General features: G+C 38.0%; 3 protein-coding genes and 2 long non-coding RNA genes across 6 annotated transcripts; all 5 read right to left on the bottom strand.

The window, feature by feature from the left end:
- Positions 1 to 6,006: 6,006 nt before the first annotated feature.
- Positions 6,007 to 8,553, bottom strand: LOC111798116. The gene is made up of 4 exons (XR_002815653.1): positions 8,525 to 8,553; positions 7,468 to 7,617; positions 6,410 to 6,468; positions 6,007 to 6,240 (listed from the first exon to the last, which is right to left on the bottom strand). It is a non-coding gene; the product is annotated as an uncharacterized LOC111798116 (long non-coding RNA).
- Positions 8,554 to 9,743: 1,190 nt separating this feature from the next.
- LOC111798117 lies at positions 9,744 to 10,332 on the bottom strand. Its single transcript, XR_002815654.1, has 2 exons — positions 10,281 to 10,332; positions 9,744 to 10,111 (listed from the first exon to the last, which is right to left on the bottom strand). It is a non-coding gene; the product is annotated as an uncharacterized LOC111798117 (long non-coding RNA).
- Positions 10,333 to 14,844: 4,512 nt separating this feature from the next.
- LOC111798253 (QWRF motif-containing protein 2-like) lies at positions 14,845 to 18,230 on the bottom strand. The gene is made up of 6 exons (XM_023681286.1): positions 16,599 to 18,230; positions 16,297 to 16,416; positions 16,008 to 16,124; positions 15,835 to 15,924; positions 15,091 to 15,198; positions 14,845 to 15,005 (listed from the first exon to the last, which is right to left on the bottom strand). Exons 1-6 carry the CDS (start codon positions 17,979 to 17,981, stop codon positions 14,919 to 14,921), a joined length of 1,905 nt encoding a protein of 634 aa, XP_023537054.1. The 5' UTR covers positions 17,982 to 18,230; the 3' UTR covers positions 14,845 to 14,918.
- Positions 18,231 to 18,812: 582 nt separating this feature from the next.
- On the bottom strand, positions 18,813 to 20,758 carry LOC111798789 (QWRF motif-containing protein 2-like). Its single transcript, XM_023682117.1, has 2 exons — positions 19,130 to 20,758; positions 18,813 to 18,947 (listed from the first exon to the last, which is right to left on the bottom strand). The coding sequence occupies exons 1-2, from the start codon at positions 20,507 to 20,509 to the stop codon at positions 18,813 to 18,815; spliced, it is 1,515 nt and encodes a 504-aa protein (XP_023537885.1). The 5' UTR covers positions 20,510 to 20,758.
- A 543-nt stretch (positions 20,759 to 21,301) lies between these two features.
- LOC111798925 (PXMP2/4 family protein 4-like) lies at positions 21,302 to 25,794 on the bottom strand. 2 transcript variants are annotated; one of them, XM_023682279.1, is made up of 5 exons: positions 25,353 to 25,794; positions 24,583 to 24,811; positions 23,048 to 23,172; positions 22,706 to 22,880; positions 21,302 to 21,501 (listed from the first exon to the last, which is right to left on the bottom strand). In XM_023682279.1, exons 1-4 carry the CDS (start codon positions 25,683 to 25,685, stop codon positions 22,797 to 22,799), a joined length of 771 nt encoding a protein of 256 aa, XP_023538047.1. In that variant the 5' UTR covers positions 25,686 to 25,794; the 3' UTR covers positions 21,302 to 21,501; positions 22,706 to 22,796. The 2 variants fall into 2 exon arrangements, with proteins under 2 accessions (XP_023538047.1, XP_023538048.1); XM_023682280.1 differs by lacking the exon at positions 21,302 to 21,501 and adding an exon at positions 21,646 to 21,667.
- Positions 25,795 to 25,996: the final 202 nt, after the last annotated feature.

The following is a 25,996-nucleotide window of genomic DNA, read 5'->3' as shown; positions in this document are numbered from 1 at the left end:
TATTGTTACTCTTTCCTCGTAGCCTCCCTAAAATTAGTTGTAAAAGGAAAGTTCACAGAGAAATTAAAAAAATAATAATAATAATTACGAATCACAATAGAAATTTAGAAAAACGACTCTGATCTAAACAAACTGTATAGCCTCTCAGCTTTATCACGCTCCAATCATCAGTCAGTATCTCTAATTTGATCTGTAAGAAAGAAAAGCAACACAAGTGAATATATAAATATACTCATTAAGTAAGCCTTTAATTAAACGTTCTTCTTATACTGAATCTATAAACATATCATTTGTCTAACTATTACGCCTCTGATAATAATGACCTATATTCTTGATTATAGGTTTTCTACTACGGGTAGGACTCGTTAATCTTACTTGAGTTATTCGAAGTTCTTGACTCACTTAAGTTTATANAAAAAAAAATTCAACTAATTAAAATTATGCGTGAAAATCAGCTTGCCGACAAGATTTAATTAAATAAAAAAATAAATAAAAATAATGGAGTCTTGATTTTTCATTTAGGCCCTCGAAATATCACAATATTGTAAACGGACCCCATGATGGAAGGAGGGAGGGGTCCGTTATTCAAAAGTGTCGTCATTCTTCTCCGCCGCAGATTCCGGCGTATTTGCCGGACCACTCGTTTTCTTTTGTCTTCGGGAATTGCGCCGCCCATTGCACGACCTTTCAAACCAAACCCACGCCTTCACAATATTAATTTCCGACACACAATTTTAAAATTATTATATATATAAATTAATTGGGTCGTTTGAAGTACGAGCGTGAAAAAAATTGAGTCACGGTTGATATTTTTTTCGATATTGTTATGAAGAATGTTCAAACGCGATGACTCCGACACGTATGATTGGTAGCCAGCACTTGAAAATGGTTTCGATCCTGATCAATTTTTGTTCGACCGACGTCAGAGCACCAACCAGCATTCAATATTTCCTTCGAAGACTATACCGAGGCTCCAATTTAAAGAAAAAGAGTCCATAACACTCTACGTACCGGCTTAAAACCAAACCGTATTTTTGAAGTATTTTGTTTGGATTTGTTTAATGTGCGTACGTGGACATGGCGTGTAGGGGTCTTCCACGTGTGTTTGGTCTTCGTCTTGGTTGATTCTCCACGTGGGAATGACAAAAGGGAAATTGATCCTCCAAGACTCTCGCATTGTGTTCAATTTTTTGGCCAACTCGGATTCGCATTCTTCAACAGTTCCACGTGTAATTCCTCTTTTTGTCCATTTCCTCTTTTTATTATATTACTCTATATTTTATAAATTATTATTAGAAAATACTATCTTTTATTTATCAAATATAATCTTAAATCTACGTTAACTCCATCTTTATCGTGATGGTGTAGTGTTATGTTTAACATGTTTCGATGCGTAAGTCGGTGTTTAGATTAATGTGATGTTGAGTTGAGCTAAGATATTGTTGCATAACTCTTTAACGAGACGAGTCACTTATATTGTTACTCTTTCCTCGTAGCCTCCCTAAAATTAGTTGTAAAAGGAAAGTTCACAGAGAAATTAAAAAAATAATAATAATAATTACGAATCACAATAGAAATTTAGAAAAACGACTCTGATCTAAACAAACTGTATAGCCTCTCAGCTTTATCACGCTCCAATCATCAGTCAGTATCTCTAATTTGATCTGTAAGAAAGAAAAGCAACACAAGTGAATATATAAATATACTCATTAAGTAAGCCTTTAATTAAACGTTCTTCTTATACTGAATCTATAAACATATCATTTGTCTAACTATTACGCCTCTGATAATAATGACCTATATTCTTGATTATAGGTTTTCTACTACGGGTAGGACTCGTTAATCTTACTTGAGTTATTCGAAGTTCTTGACTCACTTAAGTTTATAGTATGGCTTTCATTCTCTAATAATATTTCATCAATCTCTTAGGGTTGTTCGAGTCATTGGATAACATAACTAGCTCTTTACCGATCCATACAAAAGTGTGACACAAGTAGCATGTTAGAGTTCATGTTCTTTAACTCATTGGAGCTCAACAATCGTGTCTTATATCATAAGAAACTATGACAGCTCGTTTAAACAGTCATAAAATTCATACTTGTCTTTACTTACTCACGAGTCTTGCTTATACCTAAATATACATGAGTTATAAGTTTCTTTTTAAAAAACTAGCATTTCGATTTTACTAACTTGAGCTCAACTTAGGGTTCTAACTCGGTAAACTCTAAAATTTTCATCCTTTTGCACTAACCGCGTTCTTATAGTTCTAGGTTCAAAAGTAGTTTGATTACGTCTTTATATGTCATCATAGCTCGAACTCTAAAAACTCTTATTATACCATTATGTAAATTATCATCTAAGACAAGAACACTATTAGAATAGTCGGCCTCTCTCTAATAAGTTCATAATGTCATCAAAATATAAGAGGGAGCGACCCTCGAAGATCCTTGATTTCACCCACATAATAATCATATAACAGTGTAAAGTATTCTTAGAGATCGCACATTCATGCTAACTTTGTAGGTATAAATGTAGAACTTAAATTTTAATTTAACCTTTTATTTTCTTTTATTTTCTATAGATCGGGGAAAGTTTACTCTTGAATTAGAGGTATTTATTGGGCACGACCGGATGAGAAAACTTTCCCCAATCCCGTCCCTACCACCTATTTCATCTTCCGTCTCTGCGAAAATTTTCTATTTATTTTTGCAATGATCGAATTAGGAATTTCCTATCGGATATTTTTTTCTATTTATTATTATTATTTTTTTAAATAGTCATTAAAAAAAAACCTTTTAATGTATACATTTTATTATTTGTTGATAAAAGACTTTAAACAATAGAAAATAAAATATAAAATTAATAGAGAAAACATAATTTTTAAATCTAAGAAAAACACCACAAAAATATTAATTAGGTTTTTTTATTAATAATTGATACAANAGCTATAATTAGAGGTATTTATTGGGCACGACGGGATGAGAAAACTTTCCCCAATCCCGTCCCTACCACCTATTTCATCTTCCGTCTCTGCGAAATTTTTCTATTTATTTTTGCAATGATCGAATTAGAAATTTCCTGCCGGATATTTTTTTCTATTTATTATTCTTTTTTTTTAAATAGTCATTTAAAAAAAACTTTTTAATGTATACGTTTTGTTGATAAAAGACTTTAAACCATAGAAAATAAAATATAAAATTAATCTATACGTAGAAAACATAATTTTTAAATCTAAGAAAAACACCACAAAAATACTAATTAGGTTTTTTACTAATAAATTAATAATTGAATAGTAATAACAACTATTTATGTGACGGAAACAAAACACATTAGAGATATATAAACCAAACAATTTTACGATTAAAGTTTTTAATATTTCAAACTCCGTTAGTTAATTTATAGATCTTTAAAAGTTAGAGGTTTGAATTTTTTTTTTAAGATAATAAAAAATGACGTGAATCGCTAATCATATGAATATTTTTTAAATAAAAAAAAATAGAAAATACACATTCTTGTAATTTTCCGACATTGAAAAAAAATATATTTATTTAAGCCTGAAGTGACACAGAATTGAATTAATATATAAACAGCATTATTCATGCAAGCTTTAAATATTGAACACATATTTGTTAATTAATTAGCGTTTTAATTATCTATTGTTTCTAAATTATCATATTAAATTGTTTATATATATAGAAAACTAATATCATTAATTATTATGTGTTTTTTTTTTTTTTTTTTTTGAAAAAAAGGATAATTTATTTATATTAATGTCAAGTCGTCCGATTATTAAAAACAAATTATATGGATTGGAAAGAAACTTGTATCAAGATAATTCTAATTTAATAAATGTATTAATTCTTAATTCTCACCTAAATTATTCCTTTATATTAATTAATGACTTCTCTTTTTTTGGTTGTGTTATTTTTTTTTTTCTAAATTCTAGTACGGCTCGAGTCTTCTAGATGAAGCACACCTATGGTACCAACCTGAGAATGTTTGTATAATTCACTACACCTAAAAGAAAAGGAAAGAGAGCTCATGTGAGATCCCACGTCCCCGTTGAAGAGGGGAACGAAATACCCTTTGTAAGGGTGTGGAAACCTATTTCTAGCTCACGCGTTTTAAAAACCTTGAGGGAAAGTCCAAAGAGACAATGTCCGTTAGCGGTAGACTTAGGCCATTACAAATGGTATCAGAGCTAAACACGGGGCGATGTGCCAGTAAGAAGATTGAGCCCCGAAGAAGGGTGGACACGAGAAGAAGTGCCAGCAAGGACGTTGGGCCCTGAGGGGGGTAGATTGAGAGGAGGGTCCCACATTGATTGGATAAGGGAACAAGTACCGACGGGTCCCATAGGGGGGGTTGATTGTGAGATCCCACATTAGTTAGAGAGGAGAATAAAACACCTTTTTCCGAGGGTATAGAAACCTTTCCCTAATAAACGCGTTTTAAAAACCTTGAGGGAAAACTAAAAAAAAGAAGCTCAAATAGGACAATATTTGCTAGCGATAGAGTTAGGCCATTACAACTCCCAAAAGAATCATATGATCATGCATATAGAAGTAAAAGACAATCATTTCCATTAGTACGAAGTTTATGTCCAAACTGGACATGTCAATTAGCATTACAACATAGTATAAACCAAATTGTGTATCAAAGATATCTTTAAGTTCTAAATAAAGAGAGTTAGTGAGCATTTATAACCGTCCAAGTCACTAGCTAGCAAATATTGTTTTTTTTTTAGCCAGTAACGATACGTAACCACAATGTGCTAGCAGATATGTAACTGTTATGTCCAATGTCCACTTTGCATTTTAAAATCGTGAGACTAACAACGATACATAACAGGCCAAAACAAACAATATTTGCTAGCGCTAGGCTTGGACTTTTCCCGCCTTACATTGATAAAACATTGTGGATAGATCCCTCATCAAACAAAAAGTTATTTGGGTGACAAGCAAGTAATAACTTATCAGTAACTCCCCGATAGAGGAGTAGATCTCTGCTCGAGGGGAGGAGGTAGATGATGCGATAGGTGATCGTCACCATTAGGGAATATCCCACAATGTGATTCGCAGTCGNAAGATCCTTGATTTCACCCACATAATAATCATATAACAGTGTAAAGTATTCTTAGAGATCGCACATTCATGCTAACTTTGTAGGTATAAATGTAGAACTTAAATTTTAATTTAACCTTTTATTTTCTTTTATTTTCTATAGATCGGGGAAAGTTTACTCTTGAATTAGAGGTATTTATTGGGCACGACCGGATGAGAAAACTTTCCCCAATCCCGTCCCTACCACCTATTTCATCTTCCGTCTCTGCGAAAATTTTCTATTTATTTTTGCAATGATCGAATTAGGAATTTCCTATCGGATATTTTTTTCTATTTATTATTATTATTTTTTTAAATAGTCATTAAAAAAAAACCTTTTAATGTATACATTTTATTATTTGTTGATAAAAGACTTTAAACAATAGAAAATAAAATATAAAATTAATAGAGAAAACATAATTTTTAAATCTAAGAAAAACACCACAAAAATATTAATTAGGTTTTTTTATTAATAATTGATACAAAACGCATTAGAGATATATAAACTAAACAATTTTACGATTAAAGCTTTTAATATTTCAAACTGTGTTAGATAATTTATAGATCTTTAAAAGTTAGAGGTTTGAATCTTTTTTTTAAGATAATAATAAATGACGTGAATGGCTAATTATATGAATATTTTTTAAATAAAAAAAAATAGAAAATACACATTCTTGTAATTTTCCGACATTGAAAAAAAAAATATTTATTTAAGCCTGAAGTGACACAGAATTGAATTAATATATAAACAGCATTATTCATGCAAGCTTTAAATATTGAACACATATTTGTTAATTAACGGCTGGAGGTGCATTAATTAGCGTTTTAATTATCTATTGTTTCTAAATTATCATATTAATTATTATGTGTTTTTTTTTTTTTTTTTTTTTTTTTTTAAAACTACTTAACTTCAAAGTAAAGAAGTTTCTGCAGATATTCAAAATTAATACCATCCCTTTTATTTCTAGCAACACTCTCGGCTTCAAAATTATGCATTACTTTGAAACTTCAACTTCCAGCAGCGGTACGTGATAATATTGTCGTTACTGAACACGTCGTGTTACAGAAGAAGGCTCTGCGATCATGCTGCTGCGTTAACTAGAACAAACAGAGGTTTGTCTCCCAATCTTTCACGACCCTGATAAAATTCAAGACGAAGAAATGGCTAAAGTCGGTTTCGAGACTAATGAAAATGAGAGTACTCATCATGTCATAAACATACAACTAGACAGAATCCATGGGAAGTTCTGTAACTAGTAGTCTACTACAAGGTTTTGGTCTGTTCTCAGATTTTTCCAAAGGCTTACCTTTAGTCCGTGCAGCTCAATCACACAAGCACACTCGACCACATCCACGCCAACTCGCTCTGTCATAAATAGATAACAACCGATTAATATAACCAACAGGAGATCATGAACAAGATAACTTTACACTCTTTAAAGAAAAGTTTAAAATAGTAAGTGTAACGGCCCAAGCCCACCGCTAGCAAATATTGTCCTCTTTAGACTTTACCTTAAAGTTTTAAAAACGCATATGCGAGGAAAAGGTTTCCACACCCNACCTCAAAGTTTTAAAAACGCATATGCGAGGAAAAGGTTTCCACACCCTCATAAAGAATGTTTGGTTCTCCTCCCCAACTGATGTGGGATTTCACAATCAACCCTTCCACACCCTCATAAAGAATGTTTGGTTCTCCTCCCCAACTGATGTGGGATTTCACAATCCACCCACCTTCGGGGCTCAACGTCCTCGTTAGCACTCCTTCCTCTCTCCAGTAAAGGGATCTCACAATCCACCCTCCTTCGAGGCCTAGCATCCTCCCTGGCACACCGCCTGGTGTCCACCTCTTTTCGAGGCTCAACGTCCTCGCTGGCACACTGCCCAGTGTCTGGCTCTAATACCATTTGTAATGACCGAAGCCCACCACTAGCAGATATTGTCCTCTTTGGGCTTTCCCTTTCGGGCTTCTCCTCAAGGTTTTTAAAATGCGTCTGCTAGGGGAGGTTTCTACACCCTTATAAAGAATGCTTCGTTCTCCTCCCCAACCGATGTGGAATCTCACATTAAGGTTCTATCTACAACACAGCCATGAGTCGGAAAAGAATTATCATTTCTCAGCAGATTCTCAGCAACTTAAGAATGAAGCTGAGCAAATTTCATAGAAACCAAAGCGCAATCACAATAACAGTTAACCATATTCAATGAATAACCTGAGGCCTAGAACTGAGCAAGTTCGAAAATCACAGCCATGATAATGACATCGAGTACATAAGAGTAAAACGCAATGCATCGCTGGTTTATTTAGCTGGCCTGTGCATTATCAGCTAAAAAGTAATATAACAAGTTGGCTCTAAAAATAACCTACCAAGTAGTCTTATTGCTGCACACAAGGTTCCCCCAGTTGCAATGAGATCATCTATCACAAGAGCGCGTTCTCCAGCTTCAACAGCTCCTACATGCATCTCAATTTTATCTGTTCCATACTCTAAAGAGTACTCTTCTGAAATGACTTCACCTGTAAACATGCATTTCAGAAACAGAATCATTATTTACATGTGTATTCAAAGATAAATTAACCATGACAATCCAACACAATAGCCACTATCCAGTTTCTTGAGTATCATTGTACCAAAGTAACTTGGAACATCGATTAAAGGCTCCAAGTTTCTTGCATTAGAAACTAGAATACGTCTAAGGCATGCAGATTGCTTGCTTCTTTACCATCGGGTTAAAGATAGCAAACATTAAACTTAATAGCATATGCATGAAGAGTTTTTGGCACTCAAGGGCCAATCTCTGTCTAGCCCGAGGAAACCTTTGGCACGGACACAAGGTTAGAATTCTAGCTCTTCTAGAGTGGTAACTCACTAGTGGCTCGGGCCCCTCTTCACCCGTAGGTCCTGATACAAGGTTAGAATTCTAGCTCAGTTCTCACTCTTTCAGGGTGGTATCTCATTGATGGCTCAGGCCCCCCCGAAAGGGGGCCTTCTTCGCCCGTAGGTCCTGTCACAAGGTTAAAACTCTAGCTCTTCCAAGAGTGGTATCTAACTGATAGCTAAGACCTCCCGGAAGGGAGCCTTCTTCGCCCGTAGGTCCTGACACAAGGTTAGAACTCTAGCTCTTCAAGAGTGGTATCTCACTGATAGCTCAGGCCTCCTAGAAGGGGGCCTTCTTCGCCCGTAGGTCCTGACACAATGTTAGAACTCTAGCTCTTCCAAGAGTTGTATCTCATTAATGGCTCGGACCCCCGGAAGGGGGCTTCTTTGCCCTCCACCTAAGCTACCCAGGAAAGGCCCAAAGCCAATCCTATCCAGAAACATTATGCTATAATCTAGTTAAAAATTAAGAAGTTTCTAGATAGCTGAAACTACAAATAGATTCACAAGGCCACAAACAAACGCGAGTCAAGCACAAAATTGTACCAGGCAACTTCTTGGGTTTTCTCANTATTTTTTTTTTTCTAAATTCTAGTACGGCTCGAGTCTTCTAGATGAAGCACACCTATGGTACCAACCTGAGAATGTTTGTATAATTCACTACACCTAAAAGAAAAGGAAAGAGAGCTCATGTGAGATCCCACGTCCCCGTTGAAGAGGGGAACGAAATACCCTTTGTAAGGGTGTGGAAACCTATTTCTAGCTCACGCGTTTTAAAAACCTTGAGGGAAAGTCCAAAGAGACAATGTCCGTTAGCGGTAGACTTAGGCCATTACAAATGGTATCAGAGCTAAACACGGGGCGATGTGCCAGTAAGAAGATTGAGCCCCGAAGAAGGGTGGACACGAGAAGAAGTGCCAGCAAGGACGTTGGGCCCTGAGGGGGGTAGATTGAGAGGAGGGTCCCACATTGATTGGATAAGGGAACAAGTACCGACGGGTCCCATAGGGGGGGTTGATTGTGAGATCCCACATTAGTTAGAGAGGAGAATAAAACACCTTTTTCCGAGGGTATAGAAACCTTTCCCTAATAAACGCGTTTTAAAAACCTTGAGGGAAAACTAAAAAAAAGAAGCTCAAATAGGACAATATTTGCTAGCGATAGAGTTAGGCCATTACAACTCCCAAAAGAATCATATGATCATGCATATAGAAGTAAAAGACAATCATTTCCATTAGTACGAAGTTTATGTCCAAACTGGACATGTCAATTAGCATTACAACATAGTATAAACCAAATTGTGTATCAAAGATATCTTTAAGTTCTAAATAAAGAGAGTTAGTGAGCATTTATAACCGTCCAAGTCACTAGCTAGCAAATATTGTTTTTTTTTTAGCCAGTAACGATACGTAACCACAATGTGCTAGCAGATATGTAACTGTTATGTCCAATGTCCACTTTGCATTTTAAAATCGTGAGACTAACAACGATACATAACAGGCCAAAACAAACAATATTTGCTAGCGCTAGGCTTGGACTTTTCCCGCCTTACATTGATAAAACATTGTGGATAGATCCCTCATCAAACAAAAAGTTATTTGGGTGACAAGCAAGTAATAACTTATCAGTAACTCCCCGATAGAGGAGTAGATCTCTGCTCGAGGGGAGGAGGTAGATGATGCGATAGGTGATCGTCACCATTAGGGAATATCCCACAATGTGATTCGCAGTCGTACAAGATATTGGTCGGATCAAGTCGACAAAGAAGCCTAAAAAGGTACTACCTTCAAGGGGAAGATTGCTAGGAGTACATACAAGGTTCCACATTGGCTTAGGAAAAGAGTGATCATTATAAACTCATTCAAATAAGGCATATTCAGAGAAAGAAAGACAAACTACTTAACTTCAAAGTAAAGAAGTTTCTGCAGATATTCAAAATTAATACCATCCCTTTTATTTCTAGCAACACTCTCGGCTTCAAAATTATGCATTACTTTGAAACTTCAACTTCCAGCAGCGGTACGTGATAATATTGTCGTTACTGAACACGTCGTGTTACAGAAGAAGGCTCTGCGATCATGCTGCTGCGTTAACTAGAACAAACAGAGGTTTGTCTCCCAATCTTTCACGACCCTGATAAAATTCAAGACGAAGAAATGGCTAAAGTCGGTTTCGAGACTAATGAAAATGAGAGTACTCATCATGTCATAAACATACAACTAGACAGAATCCATGGGAAGTTCTGTAACTAGTAGTCTACTACAAGGTTTTGGTCTGTTCTCAGATTTTTCCAAAGGCTTACCTTTAGTCCGTGCAGCTCAATCACACAAGCACACTCGACCACATCCACNGAGTAGAAACAAATTGAATCTTTACTCGTTTAGCGTGGATTTTTCTTTTTTTTTTTTTCCATAAAAATTAAATATTTAATAGAGAATTATGGAGGGCAATTTGGTCCAGTAAATTTGGAGACATTCGAGAAAGCCACGTGGAGAATGTGAGTACAATTTTTTAGATAATTTATATTTTTTAATTTATTCTCAATTAACAATTTTTGTTGTTAGAAGATCAAGCGTCCCCCACAATGTGGAGCGTGAAACCTCACATCAGTTGAAGAGAGTAACGAACCATTATTCACAAGGATGTGAAAACTTCATCTAACAGAAAAATCTGAAAGAAGACTGAATTTATTTGCAAATGGGTTTGGGCTATTACGGAATTGACCCGTGTAAGTACCATAGTTGATTTAGCTATGGGTTCTCCCCCTATGTATTAGTTAGAATGTTTTTCATGAGGTACTATGTTCGGAAGGTCCAGCTCCATTAGAGGGTCAGCTGTTAGTGGCGTTTGGTTTTACAAAAAAATGACCCACATAAGCACCATATTTGGTGATCTAGCGTTTTTTTTTTTTTAATTACTGTGTTTTGCTAGATATAGGACCATTAGAGAGTCGTCTGACTAACATCTAGTGACACTTGATTTATTAGAATTGACCCACACCCGCACCATAATTGGTTCATTTTATTTCAACAACTTAAATCATTTTTCACTTAAAATGGTGCATGAACCCAAATAAGTGTTTAAAAAGGTTTATTAGGTATTTAAAAATATTTTTAATCCACTCCAAATCCAACTTGACCCATTTTATTGAGTTAGGTGGCAAGAATGTCATCTCGAGCATCTAGACACGTACTAATCGGGTTCTAGAAGATTAAAAAAAAATTATAAACTTATGCTATTATTACTTAATCTTTCTATTCAGCAGGCATAATTTTTCTTTTTTGTCTGTCTTCAAACTCATTGGCGCCGAGCGTGAGGGAATGCTAGACGTTTGGTAATTTCTCCTCCGACCAGAATAAAAGNTTGCAGCATACATACATAAATAGATATTCCTGCTATTACCTACCCCTCCACCGGGAGAGTTTCTAAATCAATACTGATCTTTGTTCTCATCCTCTCTGATAGATATCATAAGACCCTTAAGAGGTATTGAAGATCTCCATGCAGGAATTGAATATGGTTCTCTTTAGTCCTCGGCGCTCATTCGTCCAAATTGGTCCAACTTGCCCAAATATAATCTTCTACGAATCTTTCTCCCACATAAACGAGCTTAAACATGCGCTGATGTCCCCTAAATCGACGAAACAAAACCACTCCTATGAGGATGGGTTTCTTGGGTTCGATCTTCCGCGTAAACTTCTCCATTTTCGAGCCTCTCACTTCCTCTATTTTTCTTTCCTTGTAAATGAGATTTTTTTTTATTACTATGGTAAAATTTTAGAGAAAAAATGTTTTCAATCACGAGTTGATTTTATATAAAATTGAGTGAAAATAACTATAAATTTCAAACGGAATATCTAAATTAATTAGTTATATATAATTATTAATTTAAGATTTTAATCCAAACAATTAACCCATATGGTTTGGTTTGTTTTGATTTGGTTTGGTTGATTGGGCTTAGGGGTAGCTCACCTCACATCCCAAATGCAGACTCCGCCTCTAATTTTATTCTATTTGCACATGCCAAATCCTCACCACTAAAACGACGGCGTTTTTGCCACTGTCAAAACTTTGACTTCCAACTCCACACTAAATAGAGCGGAGATTTTCCTTCCCCTTCTTAATTACCAAGAACTTCATTGCCACTAGTTAGAAGCTCATTCCGACCATCCCACCCAAAAACAACTCGAATCCTAAACTAAAGAGAAAAGAGTTCAATCTACAAGAAGCTGGCACAGCTTTAGCCATAATGCCACATCCATCGAGATGAAAAACATACAGAATAAAAGAAAAAACATGAAGAAATATACACAGTAACACTAAGATGGAAAAAATCCACGATAATAAACGTAAACATCACGTTCCATAACTCAACACTAAAAAAGTCGGGACCAAATTCTAACGTTCTCCAAGAAAATGTTCACTAAAATTTAGAATTATTTAGGTCGCGGATTATGTGGAAGGCAGTTGAAAAAGTCAGCGCAGCCAGTGGGTCAAAAGTTTGACTGAATTGGAGTGAACCTCAGCCGCCGCCATCTAAAACCAAAACGTGTTTGCCTTGCCGTCCTTCCTCCGTAACTTCCTTCCTCTGTTTCTCTCTCTCTCTATAAATCCCTCCGCCTCCCTCTCTCTCTCCTCAAATTCCCAATTCTCCAATTCCTCTGAAACTCCCCAATTCGAACCCTTCCTTCACCTATGGCGCTCGAAGCTCTCAATTCCCCGACCATGGCCGCCCCCCCTCCCTTCGACAAGCCTCTCAAGCCCTGGGTCAAGCGCAAGCGTTCCNCATTAACATCTGCAAGTTTTGATACCACAGAGTTCACCTCTCCAACCTATCATCATCAATGAGAGATGCTTTTTAGTCATATGTTTAAGCTGTGTGTGTGTTCATTTCAAGGCATTGTGTGTTCATTTCAAGGCATTATTCACAGGTGTGATTAAACAGAAAAAAACTTATAAGGAAACCGGTCATTTGTGTTGTTAGGAACCACGACCCTCCACAATGGTATGATATTATCCACTTTTGACCATAAGCTCTCATGACTTTACTTTTGGTTTCCACAAAAGACCTCATACTAGTTGAGATAGTATTCTCTACTTATAAACTCATGATCAACTCCTCTCCCAACCATCCTCCTATCGAACAAAGTACACCCTTTGTTCGACACTTGAGTTACTTTTGACTACAACTTCGAGACTCACAACTTCTTTGTTCGATATTTGAGGATTCTATTGACATGGCTAAGTTAAGGGCATGACTATAATACCATGTTAGGAACCACAACCCTTCACGATGGTATGATATTGTCCCCTTTGAGCATAAGCTCTCATGGCTTTGCTCTTTGCTTTTAGTTTTCCTAAAAAGCCTCATAACAATTGAGATAGTATTCTTTACTTATAAACCCATGATCAACCCCTTAATTAGTTGATGTGGAACTCCTCTCCGAAAATTCAACTACTAGAAGAACAGATGTGACAATGATGAATAAAGAAACAAAAAACAGCTGAGAGTGGGATTGCAACCTTTGTTAGCCATGAGCTCAAGGATGGTGCCATTGCTTGCATCACATCAACTGCTGAACAAATTGCATCCTTAACATCCTGGATTTCCGCCTGTGACCAAAAGATAAATACATAAATAAACAAAGAATGAGGAAAAAGCTTGATGGTACACATCCATACACACAGACACCAACCTTAGCCCCTTCATCAACTGGCAGGCGAAGAGTTCTAGCTTCCAAAGCTTCTGTGATATCTGATAGAGAGCTNTATTAGTCATTTGAATAATGCAACTTGAAAGATGGATTAGTCATCATCATAGGCCAACCCAGCAAGTGGGTGAGAAAATTAACAAACTCAAGTGGACATTCTTGGAAGTTTACCAAACCTATGAGGAATGGGTACAACCAAATTTCCAACGAAAATTCCACCAACAAATTGGTCTATTGCTCATCTCTACTATGTTAGATAATGCAATTATTGTTAAATTATCATTTATTTAGATTAATGAACGTGTATGACGTATTTAAAAAATGACGGGAGGTTGAGTGTCACAAGGTTCTAACCCTCACGTTATGATAAGAGAAGTGACAAGCCTCAAGTAACGCTCATCTGACTACGTGAGAGCCTAGATGAGTGGCATGATGGGACTGAGGAAGATGATGCATCATCTAACACACCACACATAGTGGGCATGCGACTGGGCCTTAACCAAGAAAGTCGGGGTTCTAGAGGAAATTTGGGCATGTGGTTCTAGACACACTACACATAGTTGGCATGCAACCGAGTCTTAACCTTGAAAATTGGGGTTATGGAGGAAATTTGGGCATGTGGTTCTAGACTTAAGTCCGTCCATATGAAATATGAAAGCTCGACAAATTTGGTGTCAATCGAACACTGAACGGATACTCCACGACACTGTTCACCAAAATCATGTCTATACCTGCTACTTTGCAAAATGTACACTAGATAACGTATAGTGTCAGCTCTCTACCACCCGTAGGCCCTGTCCAAGCGAGCTACCCTGTGTGTCACAATGAGGGCGGACTACCCTGTAGCACATGTGTGTGTCACAGTGAAGGCGAGCGTTCCAAAATGAGTGTCTCAAACGACTCCTTTGAAAAGTGAGTTTTTTAAAGACAGTACCGAATGGTACAGGTGTGTCAATATTGCGTCCCTACCCGCATGTCAGAGGTTGAATTTTACACCCGTTATCCAGAGGTTGAATTTTACCCCCGTTATCCGATATAGTATCCATAAATGATAGGACATGGGCAGGGGAGGGCCAATTCCACAACCATGAATGTTTATCAAGTTTGATGCACTATCAATGAATCTATTATTGCTTCTTGTTTCATGAATTCAAGTAAAAAAAGAATGGGTTTCGATTCTCTAGCAAGATCTTCGGTCTAATAATGCACACAACACAACAATCAGCTACCTATACCCTTGTGGTGTCTTGTTCTGTTAAGCTGGTGGGCGGGCGTTCTAGTTGCAATATTTGTGTTCTCAGGCTGCACTCTGTTACCTGGAAAAGTTTTTTGTTCCATGTGAGAGACAGAAAAACACAGGATAGAGAGAAAGAGAGATATATAGAGGATACAAAATGACACCTGCATAGATGCTACTGTAGACAATAGATCGTTGCACTGGTCGAGCAAAGCACGCTCATTTGCATTAACATCTGCAAGTTTTGATACCACAGAGTTCACCTCTCCGACCTATCATCATCAATGAGAGATGTTCTTTAGTCATATGTTTAAGCTGTGTGTGTGTTCATTTCAAGGCATTGTTCACAGGTGTGATTAAACAGAAAAAAACTTAAAAAAGACACCGGTCATCTGTATTGTTAGGAACTACGACCCTCCACAATGGTATGATATTATCCACTTTTGACTATAAGACCTCATACCAGTTGATAGTATTCCCTACTTATAAACTCATGGCCAACTCCTCTCCCAACAATCCTCTTATCGAACAAAGTACACCCTTTGTTCGACACTTGAGTTACTTTTGACTACAACTTCGAGATTCACAACTTCTTTGTTCGATATTTGAGGATTCTATTGATATGGCCAAGTTATGGGCATGACTATAATACTATGTTAGGAACCACGACCCTTCACAATGGTATGATATTGTCCACTTTGAGCGTAAGCTCTCATGGCTTTGTTCTTTGCTTTTAGTTTTCCTAAAAGGCCTCATACCAATTGAGATAGTATTCTTTGCTTATAAACCCATGATCAACCCCTTAATTAGTTGATGTGGAACTCCTCTCCGAAAATTCAACTACTAGAAGAACAGATGTGACAATGATGAATAAAGAAACAAAAAACAGCTGAGAGTGGGATTGCAACCTTTGTTAGCCATGAGCTCAAGGATGGTGCCATTGCTTGCATCACATCAACTGCTGAACAAATTGCATCCTTAACATCCTGGATTTCCGCCTGTGACCAAAAGATAAATACATAAATAAACAAAGAATGAGGAAAAAGCTTGATGGTACACATCCATACACACAGACACCAACCTTAGCCCCTTCATCAACTGGCAGGCGAAGAGTTCTAGCTTCCAAAGCTTCTGTGATATCTGATAGAGAGCTGGAGAAGTCTTCATCCAGAAGATCCAACTCGTCCAAACATGTCATCTACATTCGTAAAACACAATACTTAACACAGTCTAAGCAAAGAAAATTGACAAGACAAAGAACCTAATGAAGATTCATAAACTCCTTTGATAAATAAGAACATATGAGCCTAACTAATTTTCCAGGTGCAAACTTGGAGGTCAAGAGAGGAAAATGCATCCGTTTATCTTACTTGAGAGTTGAGGATAGAAGCCAACTTCAGTTTGTGCTGTAGTAATTGCATCTCATGTCTTTTAGCTGCAACAGATTCACGCAGTTTTGAAATACTATTCCAAGCACTGAAGAGGTTTCTCTGACATAAGGAACAATTAAACAATATAAGCAAACATGATGATTCCTTGATTGAAATTAAGCTCTACAGATTATAATACAAAGCAGCCAATTGGTTGATTGAAAAATTAGAACTCAGAATGAAAGGATCAACAATTCTTCTCCAAAGAAAGCAACGAAAATGCCCATTTCAAGTAATAATACCTCTGCATTCAAACTCTGTATCGAAGAGGTGGCCTCTGCTCTAGCATTCACAAAACGCCACTGTAAAAGCCTGTTATACAACGTCTTCAATGAATGTGCATCAGCCATACGGGTATCCCCCATTTTCCCTCTTCGAGTATCATTAGCAAAATTCAAAGTCGATGGCGTGCTACTCCAGTTATTACTGAACCCATTTGTCACTGAGCATCTCACACGAGATGGGCTTCCTTTTGAAGGTGATGATGATATGGAGGACGCTAAAAGTTTACTTGGGGACAGAGGAGATGACGGCGGCTCCATGTTATTAGCAACCTGGCGAGGAGATGATGCTGGACTATCCATTGAATGCTTCTTGGGAATGTTTACCTTCGAAGGAACTGAAGTTTTTGCTCCAATGTTCTTAGATATTGGACACCCCGTCTCTGGCTGCCGTCGCAACCGATTGTTGGTCTCTTGCCAAACTCTCGCCGGAACCACCATGACTCGAGGGCCACGCTGTGCTTTTCCGGCACCACCCTCCAGTGTAACACTCTCAGAATCAGAAGCAAGAGGGTCGGACAAAACGTCTAAACTATCAGCCGAAGTTCCTGCAGTAAGAGGCTCTACCGCCTTCTCCGATTCTATATTTGCAGAATCAGAACTTAGTCTTCCATCAAATGAAGTCCTGTCATCGACAAACGAACTCTGCAGCGCTCTCACTACATTCCCAGACCCACCAGCGACCTTCTTCCGTTCATCCACACAATCCAAACTCCTGCTCATACAATTCGCCTGCCGGTGACCACTGTGCCACCGCTGCTGATCTACTGGCTTCATATTCTCAGTCTGGTCGCCGCCACCAGCACCTCTTGTTGGTGTGGCTATTTTTCTCGGCTCCGGCGTACCCTTCCGAATACCAGGAGTCGGCGCAGGCTTTGGTCTACTAACCTGCAAAGGGAACGATTCGCCCTGGAAAGAAACCGATAGGCTCCGTGTCGAATTGAACAACAGTTTCTGAGCAGCTGACATCTCACCCCTTCCATTAGCATGACCAAATCTGAGATCCAACGAATTAGGATGAGGAGCCCCTCGCTGAGTTCTCTCCACCGATTCCGACCGCCTAAACGACGACGACGGCATCGGAGTCAGAACAGACGTCGAAGTAGACATTCCGGAAACCGAAGGGGACGGGTATCGTCTCAGCACCGATGTAGAAGAAGAAGAGGGAGTGGAAGACGACAAGTACCGAGAAGTAACTTCCCGGGATTTGGGCCGTCGAGCCGCTGCGCCATTGTCGGGGTCAGAAGGTAAAAGAGGCGGCCTCGTAAGGTTTTGAGAGTGAGGCACTCTCGGAGTCTGAGCCACGGTATTAGTATTCAACGCCATTGATACAGCAGCAACCATTATTCCCGTTCAAATCGCACCCTGAAACCCTAAATTTACACCGCAGATCACCCCAACATGAATCCAAATCAAGAATCATGCACTTACCGAAACAAATAAACCTCAATCACGACCAATTTCAGAAGAATCTGAACGGAAGAAGTCTGGAATCTTTGCTCTCACCCTCAGTCTGGACTGTTCTCCAAGAAATGACCGTTAAGAGTTTCGCCGGAGAAACACAGAGAGGAGGAGTTGAGAAAGAAGATTTGAGAAATCCACAACGGTCATGAACGACTTAAATTGCAAATTTAATATATTAAGAAAAAGCTAAAATTTAATTATTTTATATAATATTCTGAAACAAAAAAAAAAAATTGAAATAAGAAGGGAAGGTATTAATGACTACTCGCGAGAGTAGAGGGCAGCAGTACTCGCGAGGACGAATTGCAACGTGGCTTAAACAGGTGGGCCCCAATGCAGGGTCTTGAAATGGAGCGAGTAAACGGAGTTTTGTATGCATCGAAACGCGTGAAGCAAAAAGACAAAAAGAGACGGAGTATAGTGAACGTTGGAATTGTGGACCGATAAAATAGAATGGCATTCAAGTAATTTTCCTTCTTTTTTAGGGCAAAATTAAAACCATAAATTTAGGAATTATCTACACCAATATTAATTACTTAACAAAAAAATCCCAATCCCAATCCCAAATGGCTCAAACATTGTAAGAAATATTACATTAAAAAATTTAAATTTCTTGTTTTTTTTATCCTCTTATTTTGGATTTTAAATAAAAAAAGTTTCATACCTAACATAAAAAAAAATATTAATGAACAATTATTTTGCTACTTCTAATTAAAATTCTACCGAANGAGAGTTGAGGATAGAAGCCAACTTCAGTTTGTGCTGTAGTAATTGCATCTCATGTCTTTTAGCTGCAACAGATTCACGCAGTTTTGAAATACTATTCCAAGCACTGTGGAGGTTTCTCTGACATAAGGAACAATTAAACAATATAAGCAAACATGATGATTCCTTGATTGAAATTAAGCTCTACAGATTATAATACAAAGCAGCCAATTGGTTGATTGAAAAATTAGAACTCAGAATGAAAGGATCAACAATTCTTCTCCAAAGAAAGCAACGAAAATGCCCATTTCAAGTAATAATACCTCTGCATTCAAACTCTGTATCGAAGAGGTGGCCTCTGCTCTAGCATTCACAAAACGCCACTGTAAAAGCCTGTTATACAACGTCTTCAATGAATGTGCATCAGCCATACGGGTATCCCCCATTTTCCCTCTTCGAGTATCATTAGCAAAATTCAAAGTCGATGGCGTGCTACTCCAGTTATTACTGAACCCATTTGTCACTGAGCATCTCACACGAGATGGGCTTCCTTTTGAAGGTGATGATGATATGGAGGACACTAAAAGTTTACTTGGGGACAGAGGAGATGACGGCGGCTCCATGTTATTAGCAACCTGGCGAGGAGATGATGCTGGACTATCCATTGAATGCTTCTTGGGAATGTTTACCTTCGAAGGAACTGAAGTTTTTGCTCCAATGTTCTTAGATATTGGACACCCCGTCTCTGGCTGCCGTCGCAACCGATTGTTGGTCTCTTGCCAAACTCTCGCCGGAACCACCATGACTCGAGGGCCACGCTGTGCTTTTCCGGCACCACCCTCCAGTGTAACACTCTCAGAATCAGAAGCAAGAGGGTCGGACAAAACGTCTAAACTATCAGCCGAAGTTCCTGCAGTAAGAGGCTCTACCGCCTTCTCCGATTCTATATTTGCAGAATCAGAACTTAGTCTTCCATCAAATGAAGTCCTGTCATCGACAAACGAACTCTGCAGCGCTCTCACTACATTCCCAGACCCACCAGCGACCTTCTTCCGTTCATCCACACAATCCAAACTCCTGCTCATACAATTCGCCTGCCGGTGACCACTGTGCCACCGCTGCTGATCTACTGGCTTCATATTCTCAGTCTGGTCGCCGCCACCAGCACCTCTTGTTGGTGTGGCTATTTTTCTCGGCTCCGGCGTACCCTTCCGAATACCAGGAGTCGGCGCAGGCTTTGGTCTACTAACCTGCAAAGGGAACGATTCGCCCTGGAAAGAAACCGATAGGCTCCGTGTCGAATTGAACAACAGTTTCTGAGCAGCTGACATCTCACCCCTTCCATTAGCATGACCAAATCTGAGATCCAACGAATTAGGATGAGGAGTCCCTCGCTGAGGTCTCTCCACCGATTCCGACCGCCTAAACGACGACGGCATCGGAGTCAGAACAGACGTCGAAGTAGACGTTCCGGAAACCGAAGGGGACGGGTATCGTCTCAGCACCGATGTAGAAGAAGAAGAGGGAGTGGAAGACGACAAGTACCGAGAAGTAACTTCCCGGGATTTGGGCCGTCGAGCCGCTGCGCCATTGTCGGGGTCAGAAGGTAAAAGAGGCGGCCTCGTAAGGTTTTGAGAGTGAGGCACTCTCGGAGTCTGAGCCACGGTATTAGTATTCAACGCCATTGATACAGCAGCAACCATTATTCCCGTTCAAATCGCACCCTGAAACCCTAAATTTACACCGCAGATCACCCCAACATGAATCCAAATCAAGAATCATGCACTTACCGAAACAAATAAACCTCAATCACGACCAATTTCAGAAGAATCTGAACGGAAGAAGTCTGGAATCTTTGCTCTCACCCTCAGTCTGGACTGTTCTCCAAGAAATGACCGTTAAGAGTTTCGCCGGAGAAACACAGAGAGGAGGAGTTGAGAAAGAAGATTTGAGAAATCCACAACGGTCATGAACGACTTAAATTGCAAATTTAATATATTAAGAAAAAGCTAAAATTTAATTATTTTATATAATATTCTGAAACAAAAAAAAAAAATTGAAATAAGAAGGGAAGGTATTAATGACTACTCGCGAGAGTAGGAGGGCAGCAGTACTCGCGAGGACGAATTGCAACGTGGCTTAAACAGGTGGGCCCCAATGCAGGGTCTTGAAATGGAGCGAGTAAACGGAGTTTTGTATGCATCGAAACGCGTGAAGCAAAAAGACAAAAAGAGACGGAGTATAGTGAACGTTGGAATTGTGGACCGATAAAATAGAATGGCATTCAAGTAATTTTCCTTCTTTTTTAGGGCAAAATTAAAACCATAAATTTAGGAATTATCTACACCAATATTAATTACTTAACAAAAAAATCCCAATCCCAATCCCAAATGGCTCAAACATTGTAAGAAATATTACATTAAAAAATTTAAATTTCTTGTTTTTTTTATCCTCTTATTTTGGATTTTAAATAAAAAAAGTTTCATACCTAACATAAAAAAAAATATTAATGAACAATTATTTTGCTACTTCTAATTAAAATTCTACCGAAAGTCTAGAGGGTTTTGACGCGTCACACTAATTTAATCAAAATGTATCTAATAAACGTATCAAACCCGGTATTTGATAAGGTTAAAGAGAGCTTAGTATTTCTTTACGTAAGGTCTAAGGTTCAAATCCTCGTAATCAGCTGTACCTGAAAAAAGAAACAAGCATTATATTAGAATTGTTAAATTGATTGTATAAATTAAAATTTAAAAGCATATTGGAAATTTATTAAAATTTAATTTCATATATCAAAAACAGAAACTCAGGGCTGGTTCTATATGAGTCTGACACNTAATCCTCGTAATCAACTGTACCTGAAAAAAGAAACGAGCATTATATTAGAATTGTTAAATTGATTGTATAAATTAAAATTTAAAAGCATATTGGAAATTTATTAAAATTTAATTTCATATATCAAAAACAGAAACTCAGGGCTGGTTCTATATGAGTCTGACACATCGCCATTAAAATTACATGATCAAACATACAGCAAATGCACGGCAGGCCGTCACGCGAGTTAAGAGAAGCCCTTGAATTGAAGGGCGCTCTGTTATTTTGTGGCAGCAGGACACACAAATTTAGTGCTGTTTGTGAATTATAAGAGCCATTCACAAGTTACATAAAAGGGGGTAGACACATTTAAAGTTACAAGTTAAAGGCAATGAGGAGTAATTGCCTGTGATATCCACGTTGGTTGGGGAGGAGAACGAAACATTTATAAGGGTGTGGAAACCTTTCCCTAGCAGACGCGTTTTAAAGCCTTGAGGGGAAGCCTGAAAGAGAAAGCCCAAAGAGGATATTATCTGCTAGCGGTGGGATTGAGCAGTTACAAATGGTATCAGAGCTAGACACTAGGCGATGTGGGCGATGTGCCAGCGAAGAGGTCGTTCCCTGAAGGGGGTAGACACGAGGCAGTGTGCCAGTAAAGACACTGGGCCCCGAAGGGAGCGGATTTCGTGGGGTCCCACATCGATTGGAAAAAGGAACGAGGGCCCTGAAGGAGTGTATATTGTGATATCCCACATTGGTTGAGGAGGAGCTGAAACACCCTTTATAAGGGTGTGGAAACTATTCCCTAGCATACGCGTTTTAAAGCGTTGAGGGGAAGCCCAAAGAGAACAATATCTGCTAGCGGTGAGCTTTGACCGTTGTAGTCACATTTACAGCAACATAAGCAACATAAACAGATTGAATCATTTCGAGATCATTGGGATCAGACATATTTATAAATGAAACATTGGAATCATAGTCAAAATGTTTCTTAATCCCATCCCATCACCAAGATTTTACGTATTTGCAATAATCAATGCTTAAATCCAGCCGAGTAGAAGAGTTGGAAGTGCTTTACTTACCGAGCACTATATGGAAGCCTTCTGCTTCATAGAGGTAGTTGCTAAACAAGCCATGAAAACAAAAGGCAGTCTCTTCAAATCTACTACTGCTTCAATTCATATCAACTCCTTTTAAGTTAGCCATGTATGTCAGATAAATGGTCCATATATATGCGAACGAACTGTTTGTCAATGGCTGCAAAATCGACATCCAAAAACGGATTTAGAGTTCTATCTGTTTGGTTGAGAAATGAGCAAACGACTATGCTGAGAGCAATCAAAACAAAGACTAGACTAGACTGTGGCATCTTGTATATGATATAAGGATTCCTCTTTTTATGTCTGGATGTGATGAGAACGTACCTGTAGATGAACGGGGACAAATTTGTATGTGAGAAAATCGCAGACTGGCCAAAACAAGAGTCCATTTAACAATGTTGGAAGTAAATCGCGCTGTAATCTAGCACCAATCTCACTGCCACTTTCACCTGAATTTGGAAATAATGCATTTAGAAGCGAGCAATATCAGAATATATTTGTTCTAAATAATATCATGTCCAGATTATGAGAAGCATATGGTATAAGACACGAGTAATAAATCTACCACAGAATGTACTTCGAGAGAATAGTGGTCGACTTCGAGGAGTGTAACAAATACCAAGGCTGTAGAAGCCAGTAAGCTAAATATGGACTACAACTGGGAGGCTACGGATTTCAGCATAAAGGACACATAATTAGCAGATAATAAGAAATCTTCTTAATCTACATCTTATAAACGTTTCGGGTGAAAAAACTTATTCAGTTCCAGACGTTAAACCAACACACATGATGTTGGCTAGTTTGATTCCATAATATTCCAGAAAAAAATTAGTCGGTCAGTTCATTTTGATTGGTTTTGATTGGTTCCATTTTCCAAGAAGTTCGTTATTGCACCAGTTTTCAAATTTTTTTCAAGTAATACATCTGCTTGGCGTTGGACTTAATGGCTCAATCTAATGCCATAGAGACCGATTGGTCCAAGAAAAGCAGAAAACTAGCACGGATACTGGCTTTATAGGAAAATGGAACCAAATAGAACCAACCCACTTGCCTCTAATTCTCCAAAGGGTGCCTCGATAAATTATAGAACTTCATTATCCACAGAATTATGAACTCGATGAAGCCAGATAGCAGTCATCAAAAGCCTCCAACCATAGCAAGAAAAATGTAACAAATACTTGAGCTGAGCCTAGAAAAGCCAGAGGGACTAGAGCACCACCAACTGATAGCAAAAAGGAACACTCTAATTTCAGCACTAAAGACCAAGGCCCAGCATTTGATAGTTAAACACCTATCTTAATCCACACTTCATAAATGTGCACAACAGGGGACCTAAAAATCCATTAGAACACTCCATCAAAGCATCTAACAATGAAGTTGAAGAAACCAGGGTGGAGGTCATCAAAGCAAGCCACCTATGGAAAGATAATGAAAAATCACTTTTGGTCCCTCCCTAAACTCTCATGGAAGTGACAATTTAGTCCCCAAACTAACAATTTAGTCCATGTGCTGTCAATTTATACAGATAAATTTGCAACAATTTAATCGTGCCGTAACAGAAGCCATAAAAATTAAATTTCGATTTTTATTAGATTTAGACTTTGTAGCTTATAAACATATTAGGTCCCTAATTGGTTTATTGATCTACCCAAATGAGAAGTTCCGTTAAATTGTTACAAATCTTAAAGTTGTTACATTCTAAAGTTTTGGGGCTAAAGGGTTATAAATTTGAAAGTAGAGGAACTAAATTGTCACAAATCAATGCTCAGAGACTAAACAATTACTTTTAAGTTCAGGGATAAAAAGTGATTTTTAGCTAAAAATTATCTGAAGTTCTACAACTTCAGCTTTCTGATTACCTTGCAAAGATGCATTATAGGAGAAGAAAATAGAGGTAAGAGTAGGTCCGTACACAGCCTGCCCTAGAAAAATCTTCTTGAAAGTTGACAAATAATCTCGCCTTGGTGAGATCGTCGACATGAAATTAAACCACAAATGCTGGGATGGCCCCAATATCAGCAATCCATAAGCAGCCATCCGTGTTGTCCTTATTAAATCAAAAGAGCCAGGAGATGGCAATGTAATCATCTGAGAAAATTTGATATAAACCAAACAATTAGAAGACAAAATTAACCAGAACAAGAAGGTATAAGAAAGGTAATTGTGAAGGGTGTGCTATTTCAACAACGGGTGTAATAGAAAACTGATGAAAGTTGAACAAGTAAACCAAATATATCACAATGAGATATGTCCTCTCATAAATTTTCAACACAAATCATCCCATGAATGACAACTGCCCAACCCTAAAACCTACAGTATTTATAACATAAATCTTGGCAGAAGGTGCTTAAATGTCGATTTGTTGAACTTAAGCTACTTCAAATTGTTATATACATCAACAAAATGCAACTCCTCAAGATTTCAAGCACAAAGATAGTAACGACCAAACATCATTCTGCATGTAAATGATCTTTTATACGAAACCACCTCATTTAAGAGAGAGGTGGTGTCTTCTCGTATTGTTATCGGATAATCGATCTCGTTTTTTCACGAACTGTATCATGAATTCCAAATAATTCTGAAAGAATGCGGAAATGAATTGCATGCAAACATAAAAACCATCTTGTACCTGAGAGGTTAGATCAGCAGCCACATAAATGAGCGAAGAACTGATACTTTTAGTGATAAACGGGTGGGAGTCGAGTTTCCTTAAATACCATCGGATAACTCCAGTGCCTGATTTCAATGGAGAAGAGAAGGAAGAGAATCGATGCCGAGACGAAGGCAAGATAGATTGGCATGAAATTTTACTTTCTCTAATTCTGAATCCCATAGGAGATGACCTGAAACTGAAATACGCCCTCCACTGAATCTTAGAAGAGACAGTAGCTTTGGGGATTACATTGATACGGGCAGCGACCGGCCGCACAAGCAAGCCACAACGTCGACACAAGCTATTCATCGAATTACACGAGCTTTCTTCCGATTCCCTTTGCTCGCTCAGTGATTTCGAGAGCGAACGTCGGCCATCAACGAGACAGCCACGCCTGTGAATTGGGAGCAAGCAGACCCCAACGTCGGCAAATAAAAATTGTTTTTAAATTTTTCTATTTTGTCTGAAAGAAAATAAACCTTTAAATTTTTTTTTTATTATTTTATTAGAATGATTAGTAATTTGTTTCAAAAATAATTATAAATAAATTAAATTTCATTAATAACTCTTTAAAAAAAAAAAAAAAAAAAAAAAAAAAAAAAAAAAAAAAAAAAAAAAAA

Source organism: Cucurbita pepo, chromosome LG07 (assembly GCF_002806865.2).
Source record: "Cucurbita pepo subsp. pepo cultivar mu-cu-16 chromosome LG07, ASM280686v2, whole genome shotgun sequence".
Taxonomy (NCBI): Eukaryota; Viridiplantae; Streptophyta; class Magnoliopsida; order Cucurbitales; family Cucurbitaceae; genus Cucurbita; species Cucurbita pepo.
This window is presented reverse-complemented; position numbering and strand designations above follow the sequence as displayed.